We start from the raw sequence: 18,656 nt of genomic DNA, 5'->3' as shown, positions 1-18,656 counted from the left end.
AGTCTGCATATTAACAGATTTAAGGAATACTGTCTTTACCTCACAAATGATCTATTCAACAAATAGTGAGAAACAATTTTTGTGACACAGTGCTAAATTTGAACATAAAAAGTAAAATAAACTTGTTCCTGCAAGATCCTATTCCATTAAATTAAAACCCAAACAAGTTTCTAAACGATTTATCAAAATCAAATAAATATATAACACCACTCTCCTTCTGGTTGGAAAAAGGAGAAACATTAGCTGAGCACCTACAATGTGCCAGTTCTTAAAGCTCAACAAAGCTCAACAAAGCCTGATCCCTTAAGGCCAAATGAACTAGGCAGCATTTCCATTTTCTGATGAACAAACTGAGGCTTTAAGAGGTTAAGAACCTGTCTCAGGTCACTTGGCTCATTACTACAAATCCAGAATTGGAACCCAAGTTTGTCTAGCCAAAAGTCTGTGTTAGGCAAGCTAAAGGTACTATTATCCTATTTCTCACCAAAGCAAATAAAGGTTTGCTCAGTTTCTTTCCAAGGAAGAATGAAGACACTGCTTACTTTACCAACAAAAAAGGACACACTCTCACTTAATCCTTATTATAGCTTATTAAAATTATTACTTCATCCCATTATTAAAAATCATGAACCTAAAACTTAGAGAAGTAGCTTGCCCAAGAACACACGCAGAAATATCCCAGGTCTATTGCTTAGTCCTTAAGTCACATCCAACTCTTTATAACCCCATGAACTGCAGCATGCCAAGCTTCCCTGTCCTTCACTATCTCCCGGAGTTTGCTCAGACTCATGTCCGTTGAGTGGGTGATGCCATTCAACCACCTCATCCTCTGTTGCCCCCTTCTTCTTTTGCCTTCAATCTTTCCCAGCATCAGCGTCTTTTCCAATGTGTCGGCTCTTCGCATACCAGGTGTGAATGCAAAACTAACCACAGGAAAAATGCAGAAGGACCATAGCTCTGGTATTAAGAGTTATGAGCTTGAGACTCAAAATACCTAAACTAAGCGAACCCCGTGTTTGCCAAGTAAAAAGGAATGGTAACTGTCATGTATTTCAACTTTCACTGATGAGGAAGTTGATGTTCTAGTTAAGAGTCAATTAAATGGTAACCTGAAGCCTGGTCTCTGAATTTCAAGCCTACAGGCCATTCCATTACACCAAGCAATCTCTGGATTTGTCGCCTGTTGAAATTATTCCTAAAGTACCAAACAATGAACTACTTCACAAAGCAAAAGTTTATGAAGAGAGAAGAGTTATGTTAAAACACACAGAATCAGTATTTATGTATTTAAAAATACTTTCACAGGAATAGGTGATGAGAAATATTCCTTAGCAACATTTTCAGCGCATCTTCTGAAAACTTTGTCTATTTCTTGATATAATTTTAGGGCCGGAAGCGTGAACTAAAAGAGAGATGTCTCCAATGCCAATTCTGAGAATTTTTTTTTACCATTTGGTAAAAAAAGAACGTTTAGTTTTATTGTACATCTCTGTTTGTTAGAACAGAATAGCCTTTTCACTGAGTGGCCCAGGTATATGCCTAAGGAACTGTCCCACTGTTTTTGATTAAGTCAAAGTGACAAATGAGAAGGTGATGAGTATTAGTATATAACATGGGTAAGTGCTTGTATTTATATTTTACTAAGTAATATAAGCATGCTATGGGCTTCCCTCCTGGCTCAGTGATAAAGAATCCACCTGCCAATGCAGGAGAGGTGGGTCGGATCTCTGGGTAGGGGAAGATCCCCTGGAGAACGGAATGGCAACCCACTCCAGTATTCTTGCCTGAAGAATCCCATGATCAGAGGAGCCTGGAGGTCTACAGTACAAGGGGTTGCAAAAAAGTTTGTACCGGACTTAACCGCTAAACAACAAACAATAAACAGGGTATAATCTCAACTGCAGAAATAAACAGAATCATTCTAATGCATGATAACCAGTTAGAGGCTTCCATGTTTGTTCAGCCTACCACAACACAGAGATTGTCTTCATCCCTTAAGCTCATAAAAACTATACGAGTTTTTCAGGAAGCTTTGCCGCTGCCCTCCGCACATCACTGTGGATCATTTAAAACCGGAATGCATCAAGAATCGCTTCCAGGCCTGAATGAGCACTACCTCAGTTATAAACTAAGACATAAACACGTACAGAATGCTACTTATCCTGGAGCGGAGCACTGTTTACTTACAGGGAAGATACTCATGTGATGGGAAAACGTGTTGCACTATCCTCTTCTGGCTCCTGCTCCCCGAAAAAACAAGATACTTTGACAAGCTACTGTGAGCGTGGGTCCATTCCCAAAAGTTTCGACCTCTCTTTTTAATCGTTTAAGGATAAACGCTAAAATACGGACATCCAAAACAAGGTGCCCCGAGGTGCTGCCTATGGCATAACAGGAAGGACATCACTTTGGCCAAGAAACTGTGTTTGTACTCTACACACCTCCAGAGAGCCAAATGGGAAGAATAGACACGGTCGTTCACTCTGGTGAAGGGAAACTGAAGAAATCAAAACCAAACGCGCTTCCTTCTCTCCCCACCCCCGCGGGGAAGCTTGAGCAGAACTAGGGAGCTCAAGCTGCGGTTCCAAACCAGTACCAGGCCCCCGTCTCCACCGGACCGGCAAGCAGCGCAGCGACAGAGGAGACCCGTCAACACCTCCACCTCTGCCCTCCAGGCACAGCCAGGGACGGCGTCCCAGAGCACGCCCCGGCCGGGCCCGCCCCGCTATCTCCTCCTCCGTTATCCGCTCACAGCCCGCTCGGGCCTGGATCTGCCTGCCCGCCCTCCCCAACTTCGGCACGCTCCACTACCCCACACACGCAGGCCACGGCCCAGCCGCGCGTCCGGGGGCGAAGGGCCGGGGGGACCGTGGGCCGAGGACTGCGCTCGGAGCCGTTCCTCACCTCTGGATGGAGAAGGGGCACGCAGCCCGCTTCGCTCTCGTACTCATCCGGGCCGTCCGCCATCTTGGTGTTAAATCCCTCCTCCCGCTGCATGCCGGGAGAAAGCGTTTCACCCTCGCGGGGCTCGGGCGAGGCGGAGGGCGAGCGCGAGGGCGAGCGCGAGCCCCGCCGGAGGCGACGCGGTCGCCGCCTCCTCCTCCCTTTCCCCCCGTGCCGCCCCCTCTGCCCCCGCCCCCTAGGAGCGCGCGGGTCCCTGCGCGCGTGCGCGCGTGTCGGGCCGGCCCGCGCGAGAGCGCGCTCTGCTGCACTGCGCCGGGGCCGGCGGGCCTGAGGCTCTGGGCGTGGGCGCCGCCGCGCGGGGGCGGGCCCTGGCCTCCTGCAGCTGTGAGCCTCTGGCTCCCAGGGGGATTCGGCCGCCCCGCAAGCCGGTAACCCGGTCCTTCACGTGGGAAATCTTGAGGCGGCGCAGCCACGAGGGCAGGGCTCCGGAGCCGCGCAGCCGGGACTCGGGGGCCCTGGCAGTCGGGATAGCCCACGCCAGCAAATCCCGCTGTCCCGATCCGAGACCCCCGGGACCCGTCCTCAGCGACCTGGGGTGCAGCCATCACCCCGCTCCAGGTACTAGCTTTGGGACGCTCAGGCTTGAATCCAGATGTGCATCGCTCCTGGAAAAAGAAAGACGCACCCCTTCCTCCGCCCTCAAAAAGATCGTCCCGCAGGGGTGCTTCCGGGGGGGACACCCCGGAAAACACGGATAAAGCTTGGGATTTCTTCCTGAAGAAGCCTTTTTAAAATGATCCCAAACTGCCGTCACCGGTCTTGAATCACGAATAACCACATTTAAAATGAACGCCCTCAAAACCCGCACGTCCCCATCTGCTACATTTTAATGTAATCCAGGAATTCAGAACTGAAGTTATTTAAACTGAATTCGCTGAAATGCGAACCAGAGAAAATGACTAAAGGCATTTTTAAACGGATATTAGGGCTCCATGGTGGGTAGCGGGGATTGGGTTTTAGAAATGTGCTGATGGCACTGTTATAGAAAAGTATTTATTAGCTATTAAAAATCGAAAATCTAAACTGCTCAGAGAACGATATAGCAAGAAGCATTATTTCGTAGGGATCCTGATACTAACCTGTTTTGTGTTAAAGCCAAATCAGGAAGAAGCCTGCAATCCGACAGTATCAGATTTATTTGTAATCAGGAGGGAGGGCACTCCAGAGGAAGCTTGGATACCGCTCAGAAAGGTAGGAGAAAGCATCTTCTGTGAGGTTTAGGTTCCCGCCAGAGGAGGTCTGTAGGGTCTGGGTGAGCGGGATCGGTTCTGGATTGGACGCTGTTTCTGAGGCGGGATTTGGGAAAGAGGGGTAACCCGGGATTGGATGCTGTCAGTGGGAGAGGGCGGCTCAGTAATTGGGTAGTCTAGTAATAAAAGAAAAAAGCAAAGTATGTCTGGGCATCATTGGCAAGAGAAAAGTATCTCTCGGAGCCGGGTGAATATGGCATTTTACAGACGCTGCATGGTTGGGGGTAAAAATAGGATCTCTGTTAACTTTGTGGCTGGTTTTATCAGTGTCTGTTCTCCCTGCACAGTTGCTTTTTCTCGTTTTGGTCTGAGCTGATTTTCATTGTTTTGGTCCTGGCCCAAACCAAGAATTTTGGTTCTGATTCCTACACTTATTATGCAGAGTTAAACAGAATTAGGGTTCTGCTTTTGGTGCTCCAAACTGCTTTCAGACACATTTTAACATGGACAGAAATAATTCTTGCCACAACAATTCAGTTTTCCTCTTGTCCCATTAGTGTAGATAAGATCGAATTAGAGAACTAAAGGGAGTATGTGGAATTTGACATGTGTTTAACTTGGGGATGAGGTGCGGTTACTGACCAGAGTCCTTGGACCCTTTAATCAATAGAAATTGATAAGAGGCCAGGCTTCAGGCAAAGCTTTATTGGGACCCACATCAGGAGGAAGTGAATTCAAGTAACAAGTGCCCTTGCTTGCTCTCCCAGGAGGTCAGGCTGGTTTCTTAAATGGAATAAGTGTTGGGCTGATTGGTGGGATGGGCTGGGGGACAGGGGATTTAGGTGGTCTGCTCACCCCCTTGGTGGTACTGTGTGTAAGGGTGATACGAAATACTCTGCTCCCCACACCACCAAAATGGCAGTTGGTTTATGGCCTGTTTGTGTCTTATTTTTGACAATTGCCCTAGCTGCACGCGTAGTTAATTTTAGTCCCTTATGGTTTCTCTGTATTCTGCTGCTCGAGACTTTTGTCCAGGTACAAATGCAAGCAGTCTGATCGAGAGTCCCAGGTCCCAGTTAGCTCAGTGCTCTCATTCACTATGCTGGACCTCTGCCAGGTTTCCTGTTCAGGAGGATATTAAGAGAGAAAACTTACATGAGGGCTTCCCTGGTGGCTCAGATGGTAAAGAATCTGCCTGCAACACAGGAGATGTGAGTTTGATCCCTGGATCTGGGAGATCCCTTGGAGAAGGAAATGACAACCCACTCCAGTATTCTTGCCTGGGGAATTCCATGGACAGAGGAGCCTGGTGAGCTACAGTCCATGGGGTCCCAAAACATCGGACGCAACTGAACAACTAACACACACACACACACACACACACACACACACACACACACACACACACACGAGGACTTTCACTAGGACAGTCTGGATGCGTGGTAACTTACAGGCCTAGACTGTGACCGGGCTGCTTTCATAATGGTCCATGGCAGTGCTGCCCCTGACCTCTTCCCCAAGCTCCTGTCCCATCACTGCACAGATGTATCCTGATTAGTTTACGTCCCCTACGGTATCAGATCAGGCTGCCAGGGTGGCTCAGCGGTAAAGAACCTGCCTGCAGTGCAGGAGCTGCAGGAGAGGCAGGTTTGATCCCTGGGTAGCAAAGATGCCCTGGAGGAGGGCATGGCAACCCACTCCAGTATTCTTGCCTGGAGAATCCCATGGACAGAGGAGCCTGGCGGGCTCCAGTCCATACGGTCACTAAAGAGTCAGACACAACTGAAGAAACTTAGTACACATGCATGCACGCTTGCAAGATATTAGATCAGCAACCAGGGGCTCCTCTCTCATTGACTTATTTATACCTAAGAACCAACTAAAGTTGGTTCAGCTGATTTATACTGCTTAGGAAACGTTCTTCTATCCAGATTTCCCAGGCTAGTCAGACCACCTGGGTTTGAATCCTGTTTCTGTCGTGTTTACGTTCTTCCCTACATATCTGAGTCCAGTTTCATTTCTACTCTTAGTTTCTGTTTGAGGACAGAGTATTTCTTCTTCTGTTTACTTTTCCTTTCCTTGAGGAAATGGTGGTGGAGACAAAAGCCCTGTTGAGGCAGATACAGCCTGCATGAGAAAACCTGGGTTATGTTATCTTTGCTGAAAGTTTATTCTAGCTCATATCTCTGATCTCTTTCCCATAAGGAAATGCCCTGAGACTTCAGATTGTCCCCCCATCTTAAAGTCCCAGAACTTTCACTTTCACTGTAAACCTCAGCTCCATGGTTCATTTTCTCTACCTCACCAGACTTTCTTGCAGCTATTTCTAGTAATGTACAACAGTCACAAAATGAAACACGAAACCAAACTAGGTTGGTTTCTCTGCCAATTAGTGTGAATCTCAGATATTTGCTGTCTTTATCAGTGTAGCTTGAGTTAGGTAGGTGGATGAAAGGGCACAGTTAAGAAGTAACCTCACTCATTCTTCTCTGCTTTGTTTTAGAGTATTATGCTCCTTTGTGTCCCTGTCTTTTTTTTATTTCTTTCTTTTTAACTTTAGGATATGTCACTTTCATTTTTTGATTGCTAAATTGGTGAATTTTCTAGACCTTTTTTTTTTTTTTAAACAGGTATTAAGGGAGAAAATCTGTAGTGCAGTTTTAACTGACCATCTGGACATTTCAAAAATCCCCCACAGCTGAAAGTTTTCCTCCATCCTCACTCAGCTTTTAATCCACTAATATAATTAGGTACTAGAGCAGGGGTCCCCAGTCTCTAATCTAATGCCTGATGATCTGAGGTGGAGCTGATGTAATAATAGAAGTTAAAGGGCACAATAAATGTCATGTGTTTGAATCATCCCCCTGACCCTGGTCGGTACAAAAATTGTCTTCCACGAAACTGGACCCTGGCACCAAAAAGATTGGGAACTGCTGTTCTGGAGACTATTCTCAGATTTCTGAACCTGAGAGTTCCCTGACACCTCCACCCCTTAGTGGTGAGTTTGGGTTCTTTCTACGATTGGTTACCTCATTCATTGCAAGACTTTTTTCCTAATTTCATCCCCTGAGATTGATCTCAAATTCAACTTTTGGGATACTTGCCATTAGATTAGTCAATTATGAGAAGACAGTGGGAACTACAGATTTCCAAACATACATACACACAATTTTGCATAAATATTAGAGAGTTCAGGACTTTCTCAGCATAGTCTATGGAGCCCAGGTTGGAAAAAAAAGAAAAATCCTGATTATGATAAATGATGACTCTAGTTCTTGACTAATAACTTTAACCTTTAAAGAACTTTGAGAAGTCATCTAGTTTATCCTGGGTTAAAATAAAATTAAAATAATTCTCAGTAAGTATATGGGCTTCCTTGGCAGCTCAGCAGTAGAGAATCTGCCTGCCAATGCAGGAGACACAGGTTCCATTCCTGGGCTGGGAAGATCCCCAACAGTAGGAAATGTTAACCAGCTGTTGACTTTTTTTGTGACTACACATACAGATCAAGTAACACCCTAGTGGATGTTCATTTAACTTGCTTTGAGACTCACTATGGTCTATTACAGAGAAGGCAATGGCAACCCACTCCAGTACTCTTGCCTGGAAAATCCCATGGATGGAGGAACCTGGTAGGCTGCAGTCCATGGGGTCGCTAAGAGTCGGACACGACTTAGCGACTTCACTTTCACTTTTCACTTTCATGCATTGGAGAAGGAAATGGCAACCCACTCCAGTGTTCTTGCCTGGAGAATCCCAGGGACAGCGGAGCCTGGTGGGCTGCCGTCTGTGGGGTTGCACAGAGTCAGACACGACTGCAGCGACTTAGCAGCAGCAGCAGCAGCAGGGTCTATTAGTCATTATTACTGAGCTCTGTGGATGAAAATATTCTGGTTGTCATTCTGGCCTTGCAGCCCATTATCACAATTATGTCCACTTTCCTTCTGTAGGTTAAGTGCTACCATCTGGCCTCCACTGTTTTGGATTCCTATCAATCCAAATAATGTTAAGGAACCCAGTCCCATAGCAGCATCTCTTCTCTGTCACCTGTAATGGATAACTGCCACTGGGCTTCTTGGAGATGTCAATGGTACCCTCATCACCGACTTTCTTACTGCCTTGGAGATGGGTGCACCCACCAGGCTCTTACAGAGAACATGGTCAGATGGTGTGTTCTTAGGTATAATATTATAAATTTTTCTTACATTCTAACCTCTCTGAGCCTTCGGACACCTTCCTCAAGGCAGTCAAGGCACTTCTAGAGTCTGTGCTTCATTTCCTGTACGTCTTCACCCTATCCAAGGTCTAAGGAGCCATCCTAGCAATATATTACTTAGCTCATGTGTCCTGCCACGTCATGAAACGTCCTTCCACGTCCAGATGGTTTTCAACCTCAGTGAGTTTTCTGCTGTCCTTCTTTGCCTTCCCTGGTCTGGCACTTTGAGGATTCACTCCTCCGTTCCTTCAGGTAAATAAATATTAACCAGGTCTTACAGATCTTTGTTTCTGTGTCTGGTACTTCATACAGGTTTACTGTAAGGTCTCCAGAAAAGGGAGGCTATTCTTAAGCAAAGCAGAGGAAGCTACTTGTACCAACACAGACTTCACAAGACATTTTGACAATTTCTCAGGCTTGTTCACCTAAATGCTACTGTTGGAAGTGTCAGGATTCTGCTTTTTCCCCTTCTAGGGCCCTGCCTTTAGCATAGAAGACTTGTCAAGACAGTATATTCAGTCTTCTGTGTAGCTCTGTGACCTTCCAGCTCAGTCCTGGATCTGATTATCAACACAGTTTGCTTTGTGGATACAAAAAATAAGCATCCCTTTAAGTACTGCCTTAGAGGCTTTCTGATTTTCATAGTCTGCCTGGAGTTAAGTGCTGGTAACATGGGTCTATCCTTTCTTTAAGTCTTCATGCCCTGCCATGCATGTGTGCTCACGTAGCCCGCTTGGCTCCTCTGTCCATGGAATTTTCCAGGCAGGAATACTGGAGCTGGTTGCCATTTCCTTCTCCAGGGGACCTTCCCAACCCAGGGATCAAACCCATGACTCTTGAGTCTCTTGCACTGGCAGGCAGATTCTTTACCACTGTGCCGCCTGGGAAGAAAGTCTTCATGAGTCCTTAACAAAAATAAGTCAATCTACAGGTCTTATAACTGCCATTGTCTTCACACTGTTCAAGGGCCATCCTTAGTTCATAAACAAGTGCTTGACTTTCTACCTGTGATTTTGCACATGGTACTGTATATATGTAAGTGCCACTCTCTCAGTGCGTCCAACCCTCTCCTTCCCCCACCCCACCCCCCAGCCTCCAAGTCTTTCTGTTGTCTACGAGCATAGGTTTTGAGCTGGTCATCACTCTGGGTACCTGGAGCTTTGTCCTGATGAGAGCCTTTGGAGAGCTGTGTAAATTGTCCCTCAGAATTGTCAGCAGTGTCTGACATGGAGGAGTTGATGGTTGATTCTCTGGCTCTACCGTTCAGTGTCAACTCCTTCCACCTCGCAGTCTGTACCTGTGCTGAAACAGCTGGGTGGGCTTCTGGAGGCATCCCAGGTGGCGGTGGCACAGAATTTCTACAGCAGTAGCAAGAGATGTCCCAGGCAGTTGACACAGACCATGGCCAACCATAGTTGGCTCCAGCATAAATGGCTGGAGCAAAATGGTAAGCCAAGAAAATATGAAGAATGAATGAATATGTCTACATACATGTACATCTGACTTATTGTGATGATCAGACTATACCAGAATTATTTCTCTGTGTGCTGTCACAAGTCCTAGATGCTAAGTACTTTAAAAATAGGAACATGGGATAAATTGGTATTATGTGTCTCCTGAAATGATGCACTGAGAAGAAGCCAATGTCACTTCTGTGATATTCCTACCAAAAGTCATATCCTGAATCTAATCATGAAGCAGAAACATCTGACAAACCCAAAGTGAGGGACATTCTACAATATATGGCCTGTACTCCTTAAAAATGTCACTGTCATGAAGGACAAAGGAAGAGTGCGAAATTAGTCTGAGTTAAATAAAAATTGAATGCAATATATGACCCAGAATCTTATGTTGCTATAGCAGACAACGTATGTTGCTATTGGAACAACTGGCAAAATTTGAATACGATCTGTATAGTAGACAGTACTTTTGTATCAATCCACCTTCCTGATTTTAATCATTGCCTTATGATTATATGAAAGAATGCTCTTGTTTTTAGGCAATTTATGCTGAAGTATTTAAGTATAATGGAACGTTATGACAAAGTCTCAAAGAGAAAATAATAAAATGTTAATGTTTGAAGAATCTGGGTAAAGGATATATAGCAATTCTGTCGGAGAACGCAATGGCACCCCACTCCAGGACTCTTGCCTGGAAAATCCCATGGATGGAAAAGCCTGGAAGGCTGCAGTCCATGGGGTCGCTGAGGGTCAGACAAAACTGAGCAACTTCACTTTCACTTTTCACTTTCATGCATTGGAGAAGGCAATGGCAACCCACTCCAGTGTTCTTGCCTGGAGAATCCCAGAAACGGGGGAGCCTGGTGGGCTGCCGTCTATGGGGTCGCACAGAGTCGTACACCACTGAAGCGACTTAGCAGCGGCAGCAGCAGCAGCAGCAATTCTGTATTCACTTACCACAGCAAATCTGGTAAGATCTGAAATTATGTCAAAACAAAGAATTTTAATTTTAAACAAATGGATACTTATTTATTCACATATATGTATGCTGCTGCTGCTGCTGCTAAGTCTCTTCAGTGGTGTACAACTCTGTGCGACCCCATAGACGGCAGCCCACCAGGCTCCCCCGTTCCTGGGATTCTCCAGGCAAGAACACTGGAGTGGGTTGCCATTGCCTTCTCCGACGTATATGTATATATGTGTATAAATGTTCGTGTGTAATTAACTAATTAATTATCAAGCACCCAGAGCAATGCTTGCTGTCATGTAGTAGGTTTTCAGTAAATGTTTTATCAATAGAATCATCAAAGGAGTGCTCTGAAACAAAGCAAGGGTGGGTTTCTATGTGATCCAACATTTCCTTTCCCCACTGTGATAATTCCAGACACAATGCTTAGGATTCAAGCTGTTTTACCATAAGCTACCACATAATTTCCAAATGCAAACTGTACTTTTTTTTTTTTAACTTTACAATATTGTATTGGTTTTGCCATACATTGACATGAATCCGCCATTGGTGTACATGTGTTCCCCATCCTGAACCCCCCTCCCACCTCCCTCCCCATCCCATCCTTCTGGATCATCCCAGTGCACCAGCCGAGAGCACCCTGTCTTATGCATCGAACCTGGACTGGTAATTCATTTCACATGTGATAATTTACATGTTTCAATGCCATTCTCCCACATCATCCCCCCCTTACCCTCCCACAGAGTCCAAAAGACTGTTCATACATATGTGTCTCTTTTGCTGTCTCACATACAAGGTTATCATTACTATCTTTCTAAATTCCATATGTATGTGTTAGTATACTGTATTGGTGTTTTTCATTCTGGCTTACTTCACTCTGGATAATAGGCGCCAGTTTCATCCACCTCATTAGAACTGATTCAAATGTATTCTTTTTAATGGCTGAGTAATATCACATTGTGTATACGTACCACAGTTTTCTTATCCATTTGTCTGCTGATGGAAATCTAGGTTGCTTCCAGGTCCTGGGTATTATAAAACAGTGCTGCGATGAACATTGGGGTACACGTGTCTCTTTCAATTCTAGTTTCCTCGGTTTGTATGCCCAGCAGTGGGATTGCTGGGTCATGTGGCAGTTCTATTTCCAGTTTTTTAAGGAATCTCCACACTGTTCTCCATAGTGGCTGTACTAGTTTGCATTCCCACCAACAGTGTAAGAGAGTTCCCTTTTCTCCACACCCTCTCCAGCATTTATTGCTTGTAGACTTTTGGATAGCAGTCATTCTGACTAGTGTGAAATGGTACCTCATTGTGGTTTTGATTTGCATTTATCTGATAATGAGTGATGTTGAGCATCTTTTCATGTGTTTGTTAGCCATCTGTATGTCTTCTTTGGAGAAATGTCTGTTTAGTTCTTTGGCCCACTTTTTGACTGGGTCACTTATTTTTCTGGAGTTGAGCTGTAGGAGTTGCTTGTATATTTTTGAGATTAATTCTTTGTCCATTGCTTCATTTGCTATTCTTTTCTCCCATTCTGAAGGCTGTCTTTTCACCTTGCTTATAGTTTCCTTTGTTGTGCAGAAGCTTTTAATTTTAATTAGGTCCCATTTGTTTATTTTCGCTTTTATTTCCAATATTTTGGGAGGTAGGTCATAAAGGATCCTGCCGTGGTTTATGTTGGAGAGTGTTTTGCCTATGTTTTCCTCTAGGAGTTTTATAGTTTCTAGTCTTACGTTTTGATCTTTAATCCATTTTGAGTTTATTTTTGTGTATGGTGTTAGAAAGTGTTCTAGTTTCATTCTTTTACAAATGGTTGACCAGTTTTCCCAGCACCACTTGTTAAAGAGATTGTCCTTTCTCCATTGTATATTCTTGCCTCCTTTGTCAAAGATAAGGTGTTCATAGGTGTGTGGATTTATCTCTGGGCTTTCTATTTTGTTCCACTGATCTATATTTCTGTCTTTGTGCCAGTACCATACTGTCTTGATGACTGTGTCTTTGTAGTAGAGCCTAAAGTCAGGCAGGTTGATTCCTCCAGTTCCATTCTTCTTTCTCAAGATTGCTTTGGCTATTTGAGGTTTTTTCTATTTCCATACAAATTGTGAAATTATTTGTTCTAGTTCTCTGAAAAATACCATTGGCAGCTTGATAAGGATTGCACTGAATCTATAGATTGCTTTGGGTAGTATACTCATTTTCACTATATTGATTCTTCTGATCCATGAACGTGGTATATTTCTCCGTCTATTTGTGTCCTCTTTGATTTCTTTCACCAGTGTTTTATATTTTTCTATATATAGGTCATTTCTTTAGGTAGATATATTCCTAAGTATTTTATTCTTTTCATTGCAATGGTGAATGGAATTGTTTCCTTAATTTCTCTTCCTATTTTCTCATTGTTAGTGTATAGGAATGCAAAGGATTTCTGTGTATTGATTTTATATCCTGCAACTTTACTATATTCATTGATTAGCTCTAGTAATTTTCTGGTGGAGTCTTTAGGGTTTCAAACTGTACTTTAAAAGTGTACCTTGACCTAACATTTAAGGAGAAAATTACACTGATTCTCTACAATCTTTTTTAGAGGACAGAAGCAGAAAGAATACTTCCTAATTCATTCTAGTGCTAATTCACTAGCATTCCTCTAATATCAGGATAAGACAAAGATGTTATTAACACAAGAACAGAAGGATTCAGAGCAATTTCTCTCATGAATGCTAATGCCAAAATTCTAAACAAAATACTAGCAAATTGAATCCAACAATATATAAAAAGAAGTATGGCCTACAACCAAATTGGAATTATCCCAGCCACTCAGGTGATTCAATGGAAATCAATTAACATAATCCATCACATCAAAAGGCTAAAAAAGAGAAATAAGATCATATCAATAAATGAAGAAGAGGCACTTGACAAAATCCAATACCCATTCATCATAAAAACTCTCAGTAAATTAGCAATATAGGGAGAACTTCCTCAACTTGATTTTAAAAACTAAAAAAATGTATGATATAGCTAACATCATACTTAGTGGTGAGAAACTAGAAGCTTTCACACTAAAATCAGAAATAAGGGAAAGATATTCCCTCTTATTGCTCCTTTGAAACACTATATTGGAGATACTGGCTAATTCCATAGAACAAGAAAATGGACTAAAATGTGTACAGCTTGGGAAGGAAGAAATTAAACTGTCTTTGTTTGCAGATGGCATGATTGTCAGAGATTTTACAAAAAGAAACCCCCTGGAGCTAATAACAGATTATAACAAGATTGCAGGACACAAGATTAATACACATAAATCAGTTGCCTTCCAGTGTCAGACTTTATTTTTCTGGGCTCCAAAATCACTGCAGATGGTGACTGCAGCCATGAAATTAAAAAACGCTTACTCCTTGGAAGGAAAGTTATGACCAACCTAGATAGCATATTCAAAAGCAGAGACATTACTTTGCCAACAAAAGTTCGTCTAGTCAAGGCTATGGTTTTTCCTGTGGTCATGTATGGATGTGAGAGTTGGACTGTGAAGAAGGCTGAGTGCCGAAGAATTGATGCTTTTGAATTGTGGTGTTGGAGAAGACTCTTGAGAGTCCCTTGGACTGCAAGGAGATCCAACCAGTACGTTCTGAAGGAGATCAGCCCTGGGATTTCTTTGGAAGGAATGATGCTAAAGCTGAAACTCCAGCACTTTGGCCACCTCATGCGAAGAGTTGATTCATTGGAAAAGACCCTGATGCTGGGAGGGATTGGGGGCAAGAGGAGAAGGGGACGACAGAGGATGAGATGGCTGGATGGCATCACTGACTCAATGGACGTGAGTCTGAGTGAACTCCAGGAGTTGGTGATGGACAGGGAAGGCTGGCGTGCTGCGATTCATGGGGTCGCAAAGAGTCGGACACGACTGAGTGACTGATCTGATCTGATCTGATACCTGCAGTGAAACAAGTAGAATTTGAAATTCAAAACACAGTGCAGTTTACAAGCATGAAATAACAAGGCATAAACACAACAAATATGTGCAAGTCCTATGTTAGGAAAACGGCAACCCTCTGAAGAACAAAATTAAAGAACTAAATAAATGGAGAGAGATTTCATGCTCATAGGTAGGAAGACTCAATATTGTTTTTCCCAAATTGATATATAAATCCAATGCAATCCCAATTGAAATCCCAGCAAGTTATTTGCGTTGATATTCAGTCGCTAAGTTGCATCCGACTCTTTGTCACCCCATGGACTGCAACACTCCAGGCTTCCTTGGACTTCACTATCTCCCAGACTTTGCTCAAACTCATGTCCGTTGAGTCAGTGATGCCATCCAACCATCTTGGCCTCTGTCACCCCCCTTTCCTCCTGCCTTCAATCTTTCCCAGCATCAGGATCTTTTCCAATGAATCAACTTACTGCATCAGGTGAAAAAAGTATTGGAGCTTCAGCTTCAGCATCAGTTATTTTGTGGATGTTGACAAAATGATTCTGAAGTATATATGGAGAGACAAAAGATAAAATAGTCAATACAACATTGAAAGAATAGTACAAAGGTCAAGAATGACACTACCCAATTTAAGACTAACTATAAAGCTATAGTCATCAAGACAATGTTATTGGTGAAAGGCTAGACCAGTAGATCAATGGAACAAAACAGAAAGCCCAGAAACAGAGCCAGAAGTATATAGTCGATTTATCTGACAAATGAGCAAAGGCATTATGACAGAGCAAAAATACTGTTTTCAACAAATGGTACTGGAACAACTGGACATCCATGTGCACAAAAATAATAGTGAATCTAGACATAGACCTTATCGTCTTCACAAAATTTAACTGAAAATGGATGACAGATCTAAATGGAAACTATAAAAACTTCTAGAAGATAGCACAGAGAAAACTTAGATGACCTTTCTTATGGTGATGACTTTTTAAATACATCACCAAACGATGATACATTAAAGAAATAATGGATAAACCAAACTTAATAAAATTAAAAAACTTCTGCTCTGTGAAAAGTAATGTCATAAACATGAGAATACCAGCATCAGACTAGGAAAAAATATTTGCAACAGACACATCTGTTAAAAGACTATTACCCAAATTAAACAAAGAACTCTTAACATTCAACAAGAAAACAAATAACATGATTTAAAAATAGGCCACAGATCTGAATAGACACATTACCCAAGAAGATATACAGATGACAAATATACTTATGAAAAGCTGCTCCACATCATATGTCATTGCTGCTGCTGCTGCTAAGACACTTCAGTCGTGTCCAACTCTGTGCGACCCCAGAGACGGCAGCCCACCAGGCTCCCCTGTTCCTGGGATTCTCCAGGCAAGAACACTGGAGTGGGTTGCCATTTCCTTCTCCAATGCATGAAAGTGAAAAGTGAAAGTGAAGTTGCTCAGTCGTGTCCAACACTTCGTGACCCCATGGACTGCAGCCTACCAGGCTCCTCTGTCCATGGGATTTTCCAGCAAGAGTACTGGAGTGGGGTGCCATTGCCTCATATGTCATTAGGGAAATGCAAATTAAAACAACAATGAGATTTCACTACATACTTATTAGAATGGTCAAAATAGTGAACACTGACATCACCTAATGCCAGCGGTGATGTGGAGGAGTAGGCACTCTCATACCTTGCTGGTGGGAATACAAAATGGTACAGTCACTTTGGAAAATAGTTTGGCAGTTTTTTCCAATATGAATCATGCCATTACCATAAGATCCAGCAATCATGCTTGCTGGTAGTTATCCAAAGGAGTTGAAAATTTATGTCTACGCATAAAAGCCTTCATATGGATGTTTACAGAAACTATTCATAATTGCCAAAACTTAGAAGCAACCAAAATGTCCTGCAGTAGGAAATGGAAAACTTATATACATACAGACAATGGAATACTATTCAGTGCTAAAAAGAGCTAACAAGCCATTAAAAGACATTAAGGAAACTTACATGCATATTACTAAGTGAAAGAAGCTAATTTTAAAAGGCTACATATTATAAGATTCTAACTATATGACATTCTAAAAAAGGCAAAACTATGGAGACAATAAGAAGATCAGTGGTTGTTCAGGGTTGGGAGATGGCTACAGGTGAGAAAAATACAGGCAAAGCACCGAGAATTTTTACGGCATTGAAAATACTCTCTGATACTATCACAGTGCATACATGTCATTAACATTTGTCCAAACCCATAGACTACACTACCAAGAATGAACTGCAATGTAAACTGTGGACTTTGGGTGGTGATGTATGTCAATGTAGGTTCATCAGTTGTAAGAAGTACACCACCCTAAAGAGGGATGGTGGTATTGAGGGAAGCTATAATGTATGAGCACAGGAGATTTACGGGAAATCTCTGTACCTTCTCCTTCATTTTGCTGTGAACCTAAAATTGCTCTAAAAAAGTAAAAGTATTTAAATATGAAAAAAATGCACATTGAATTAACAGCCAATTAGGATTCAGTTCAGTTCAGTTCAGTCACTTGGTCGTGTCTGACTCTTTGCGACCCCATGAATCGCAGCACGCCAGGCCTCCCTGTCCATCACCAACTCCCGAAGTTTACTTAAACTCATGTCCATCGAGTCGGTGATGCCATCCAGCCATCTCATCCTCTGTCGTCCCCTTTTCCTCCTGCCCTCAATCCCTCCCAGCATCAGAGTCTTTTCCAATGAGTCAACTCTTCACATATGTTGGCCAAAGTATTGGAGTTTCAGCTTTAGCATCATTCCTTCCAAAGAAATCCCAGGGCTGGTCTCCTTTAGAATGGACCGATTGGATCTCCTTGCAGTCCAAGGGACTCTCAAGAGTCTTCTCCAGCACCACAGTTCAAAAGCATCAATTCTTCGGCGCTCAGCCTTCTTCACAGTCCAACTCTCACATCCATACATGACCACAGGAAAAACCATAGCCTTGACTAGACGAACCTTTGTTGGCAAAGTAATGTCTCTGCTTTTGAATATGCTATCTAGATTGGTCATAACTTTCCTTCCAAGGAGTAAGTGGCTTTTAATTTCCTGGCTGCAATCACCCCAGTGATTTGGAGCCCCAAAAAATAAAGTCTGACACTGTTTCCACTGTTTCCCCATCTATTTTCCATGAAGTGATGGGAGCAGATGCCATGATCTTAGTTTTCTGAATGTTGAGGTTTAAGCCAACTTTTTCACTCTCCTCTTTCACTTTCATCAAGAGGCTTTTTAGTTCCTTTTCACTTTCTGCCATAAGGGTGGTGTCATCTGCATATCTGAGGTTATTGATATTTCTCCTGGCAATCTTGATTCCAGCTTATGCTTCCTCCAGCCCAGCATTTCTCATGATGTATACTCTGCATATAAGTTAAATAGCAGGGTGACAATATACAGCCTTGACGTACTCCTTTTCCTATTTGGAACCAGTCTGTTGTTCCATGTCCAAGTCTAACTGTTGCTTCTTGACCTGCATACAGATTTCTCAAGAGGCAGGTCAGGTGGTCTGGTATTCCCATATCTTTCAGAATTTTCCACAGTTTGTTGTGATCCAGACAGTCAAAGGCTTTGGCATAAAGCAGAAGTAGATGTTTTTCTGGAACTCTTCTTTTTCGATGATCCAACAGATGTTGGCAATTTGACCTCTGGTTCCTCTGCCTTTTCTAAATCCAGCTTGAAAACATGCATTCTTGGGCAAGTGCAAATGAAATAAACTGGGAAATATGCCTCTGTGAAAACATAAAAAGTTAAATATATTCTGGAATGTACTGTAATGGTTCTATGTAGTAGAGAACAAAAATCCTCCAAGAAAATGAATTAGTTTAAGTAAAGGGGATAAAGGTGAATTCTCTGGAAATGACCTTAATAATAAATTTTTATTGAATGAAATAAAAGAATAGG

The 18,656-nt window shown here is 42.9% G+C and overlaps 2 protein-coding genes across 3 annotated transcripts in view; one reads left to right on the top strand and one right to left on the bottom strand.

The window, feature by feature from the left end:
• Positions 1 to 3,093, bottom strand: part of ZDHHC17 (zinc finger DHHC-type palmitoyltransferase 17) — a 100,429-nt gene extending 97,336 nt beyond the window's left edge. The window contains exon 1 of one of the 2 annotated variants that reach the window (XM_070788844.1): positions 2,905 to 3,093. In XM_070788844.1, the coding sequence (XP_070644945.1) occupies positions 2,905 to 2,997 (93 nt within the window). In that variant the 5' untranslated portion in view covers positions 2,998 to 3,093. The remainder of the gene's footprint in view (positions 1 to 2,904) is intronic. The other variant, XM_019960209.2, reaches the window with a different exon arrangement.
• Positions 2,996 to 18,656, top strand: part of LOC139182974 (uncharacterized) — a 165,494-nt gene continuing 149,833 nt past the window's right edge. Inside the window, exons 1-3 of the mRNA XM_070788698.1 lie at positions 2,996 to 3,037; positions 3,144 to 3,522; positions 4,060 to 4,155. Coding sequence (XP_070644799.1) covers positions 2,996 to 3,037; positions 3,144 to 3,522; positions 4,060 to 4,155 — 517 coding nt within the window. The remainder of the gene's footprint in view (positions 3,038 to 3,143; positions 3,523 to 4,059; positions 4,156 to 18,656) is intronic.

Source organism: Bos indicus, chromosome 5 (genome assembly GCF_029378745.1).
Source record: "Bos indicus isolate NIAB-ARS_2022 breed Sahiwal x Tharparkar chromosome 5, NIAB-ARS_B.indTharparkar_mat_pri_1.0, whole genome shotgun sequence".
NCBI classification, from domain to species: domain Eukaryota; kingdom Metazoa; phylum Chordata; class Mammalia; order Artiodactyla; family Bovidae; genus Bos; species Bos indicus.
Note: the sequence above shows the minus strand (reverse complement) of the source record. Positions and strands in the feature narration are given on the sequence as shown.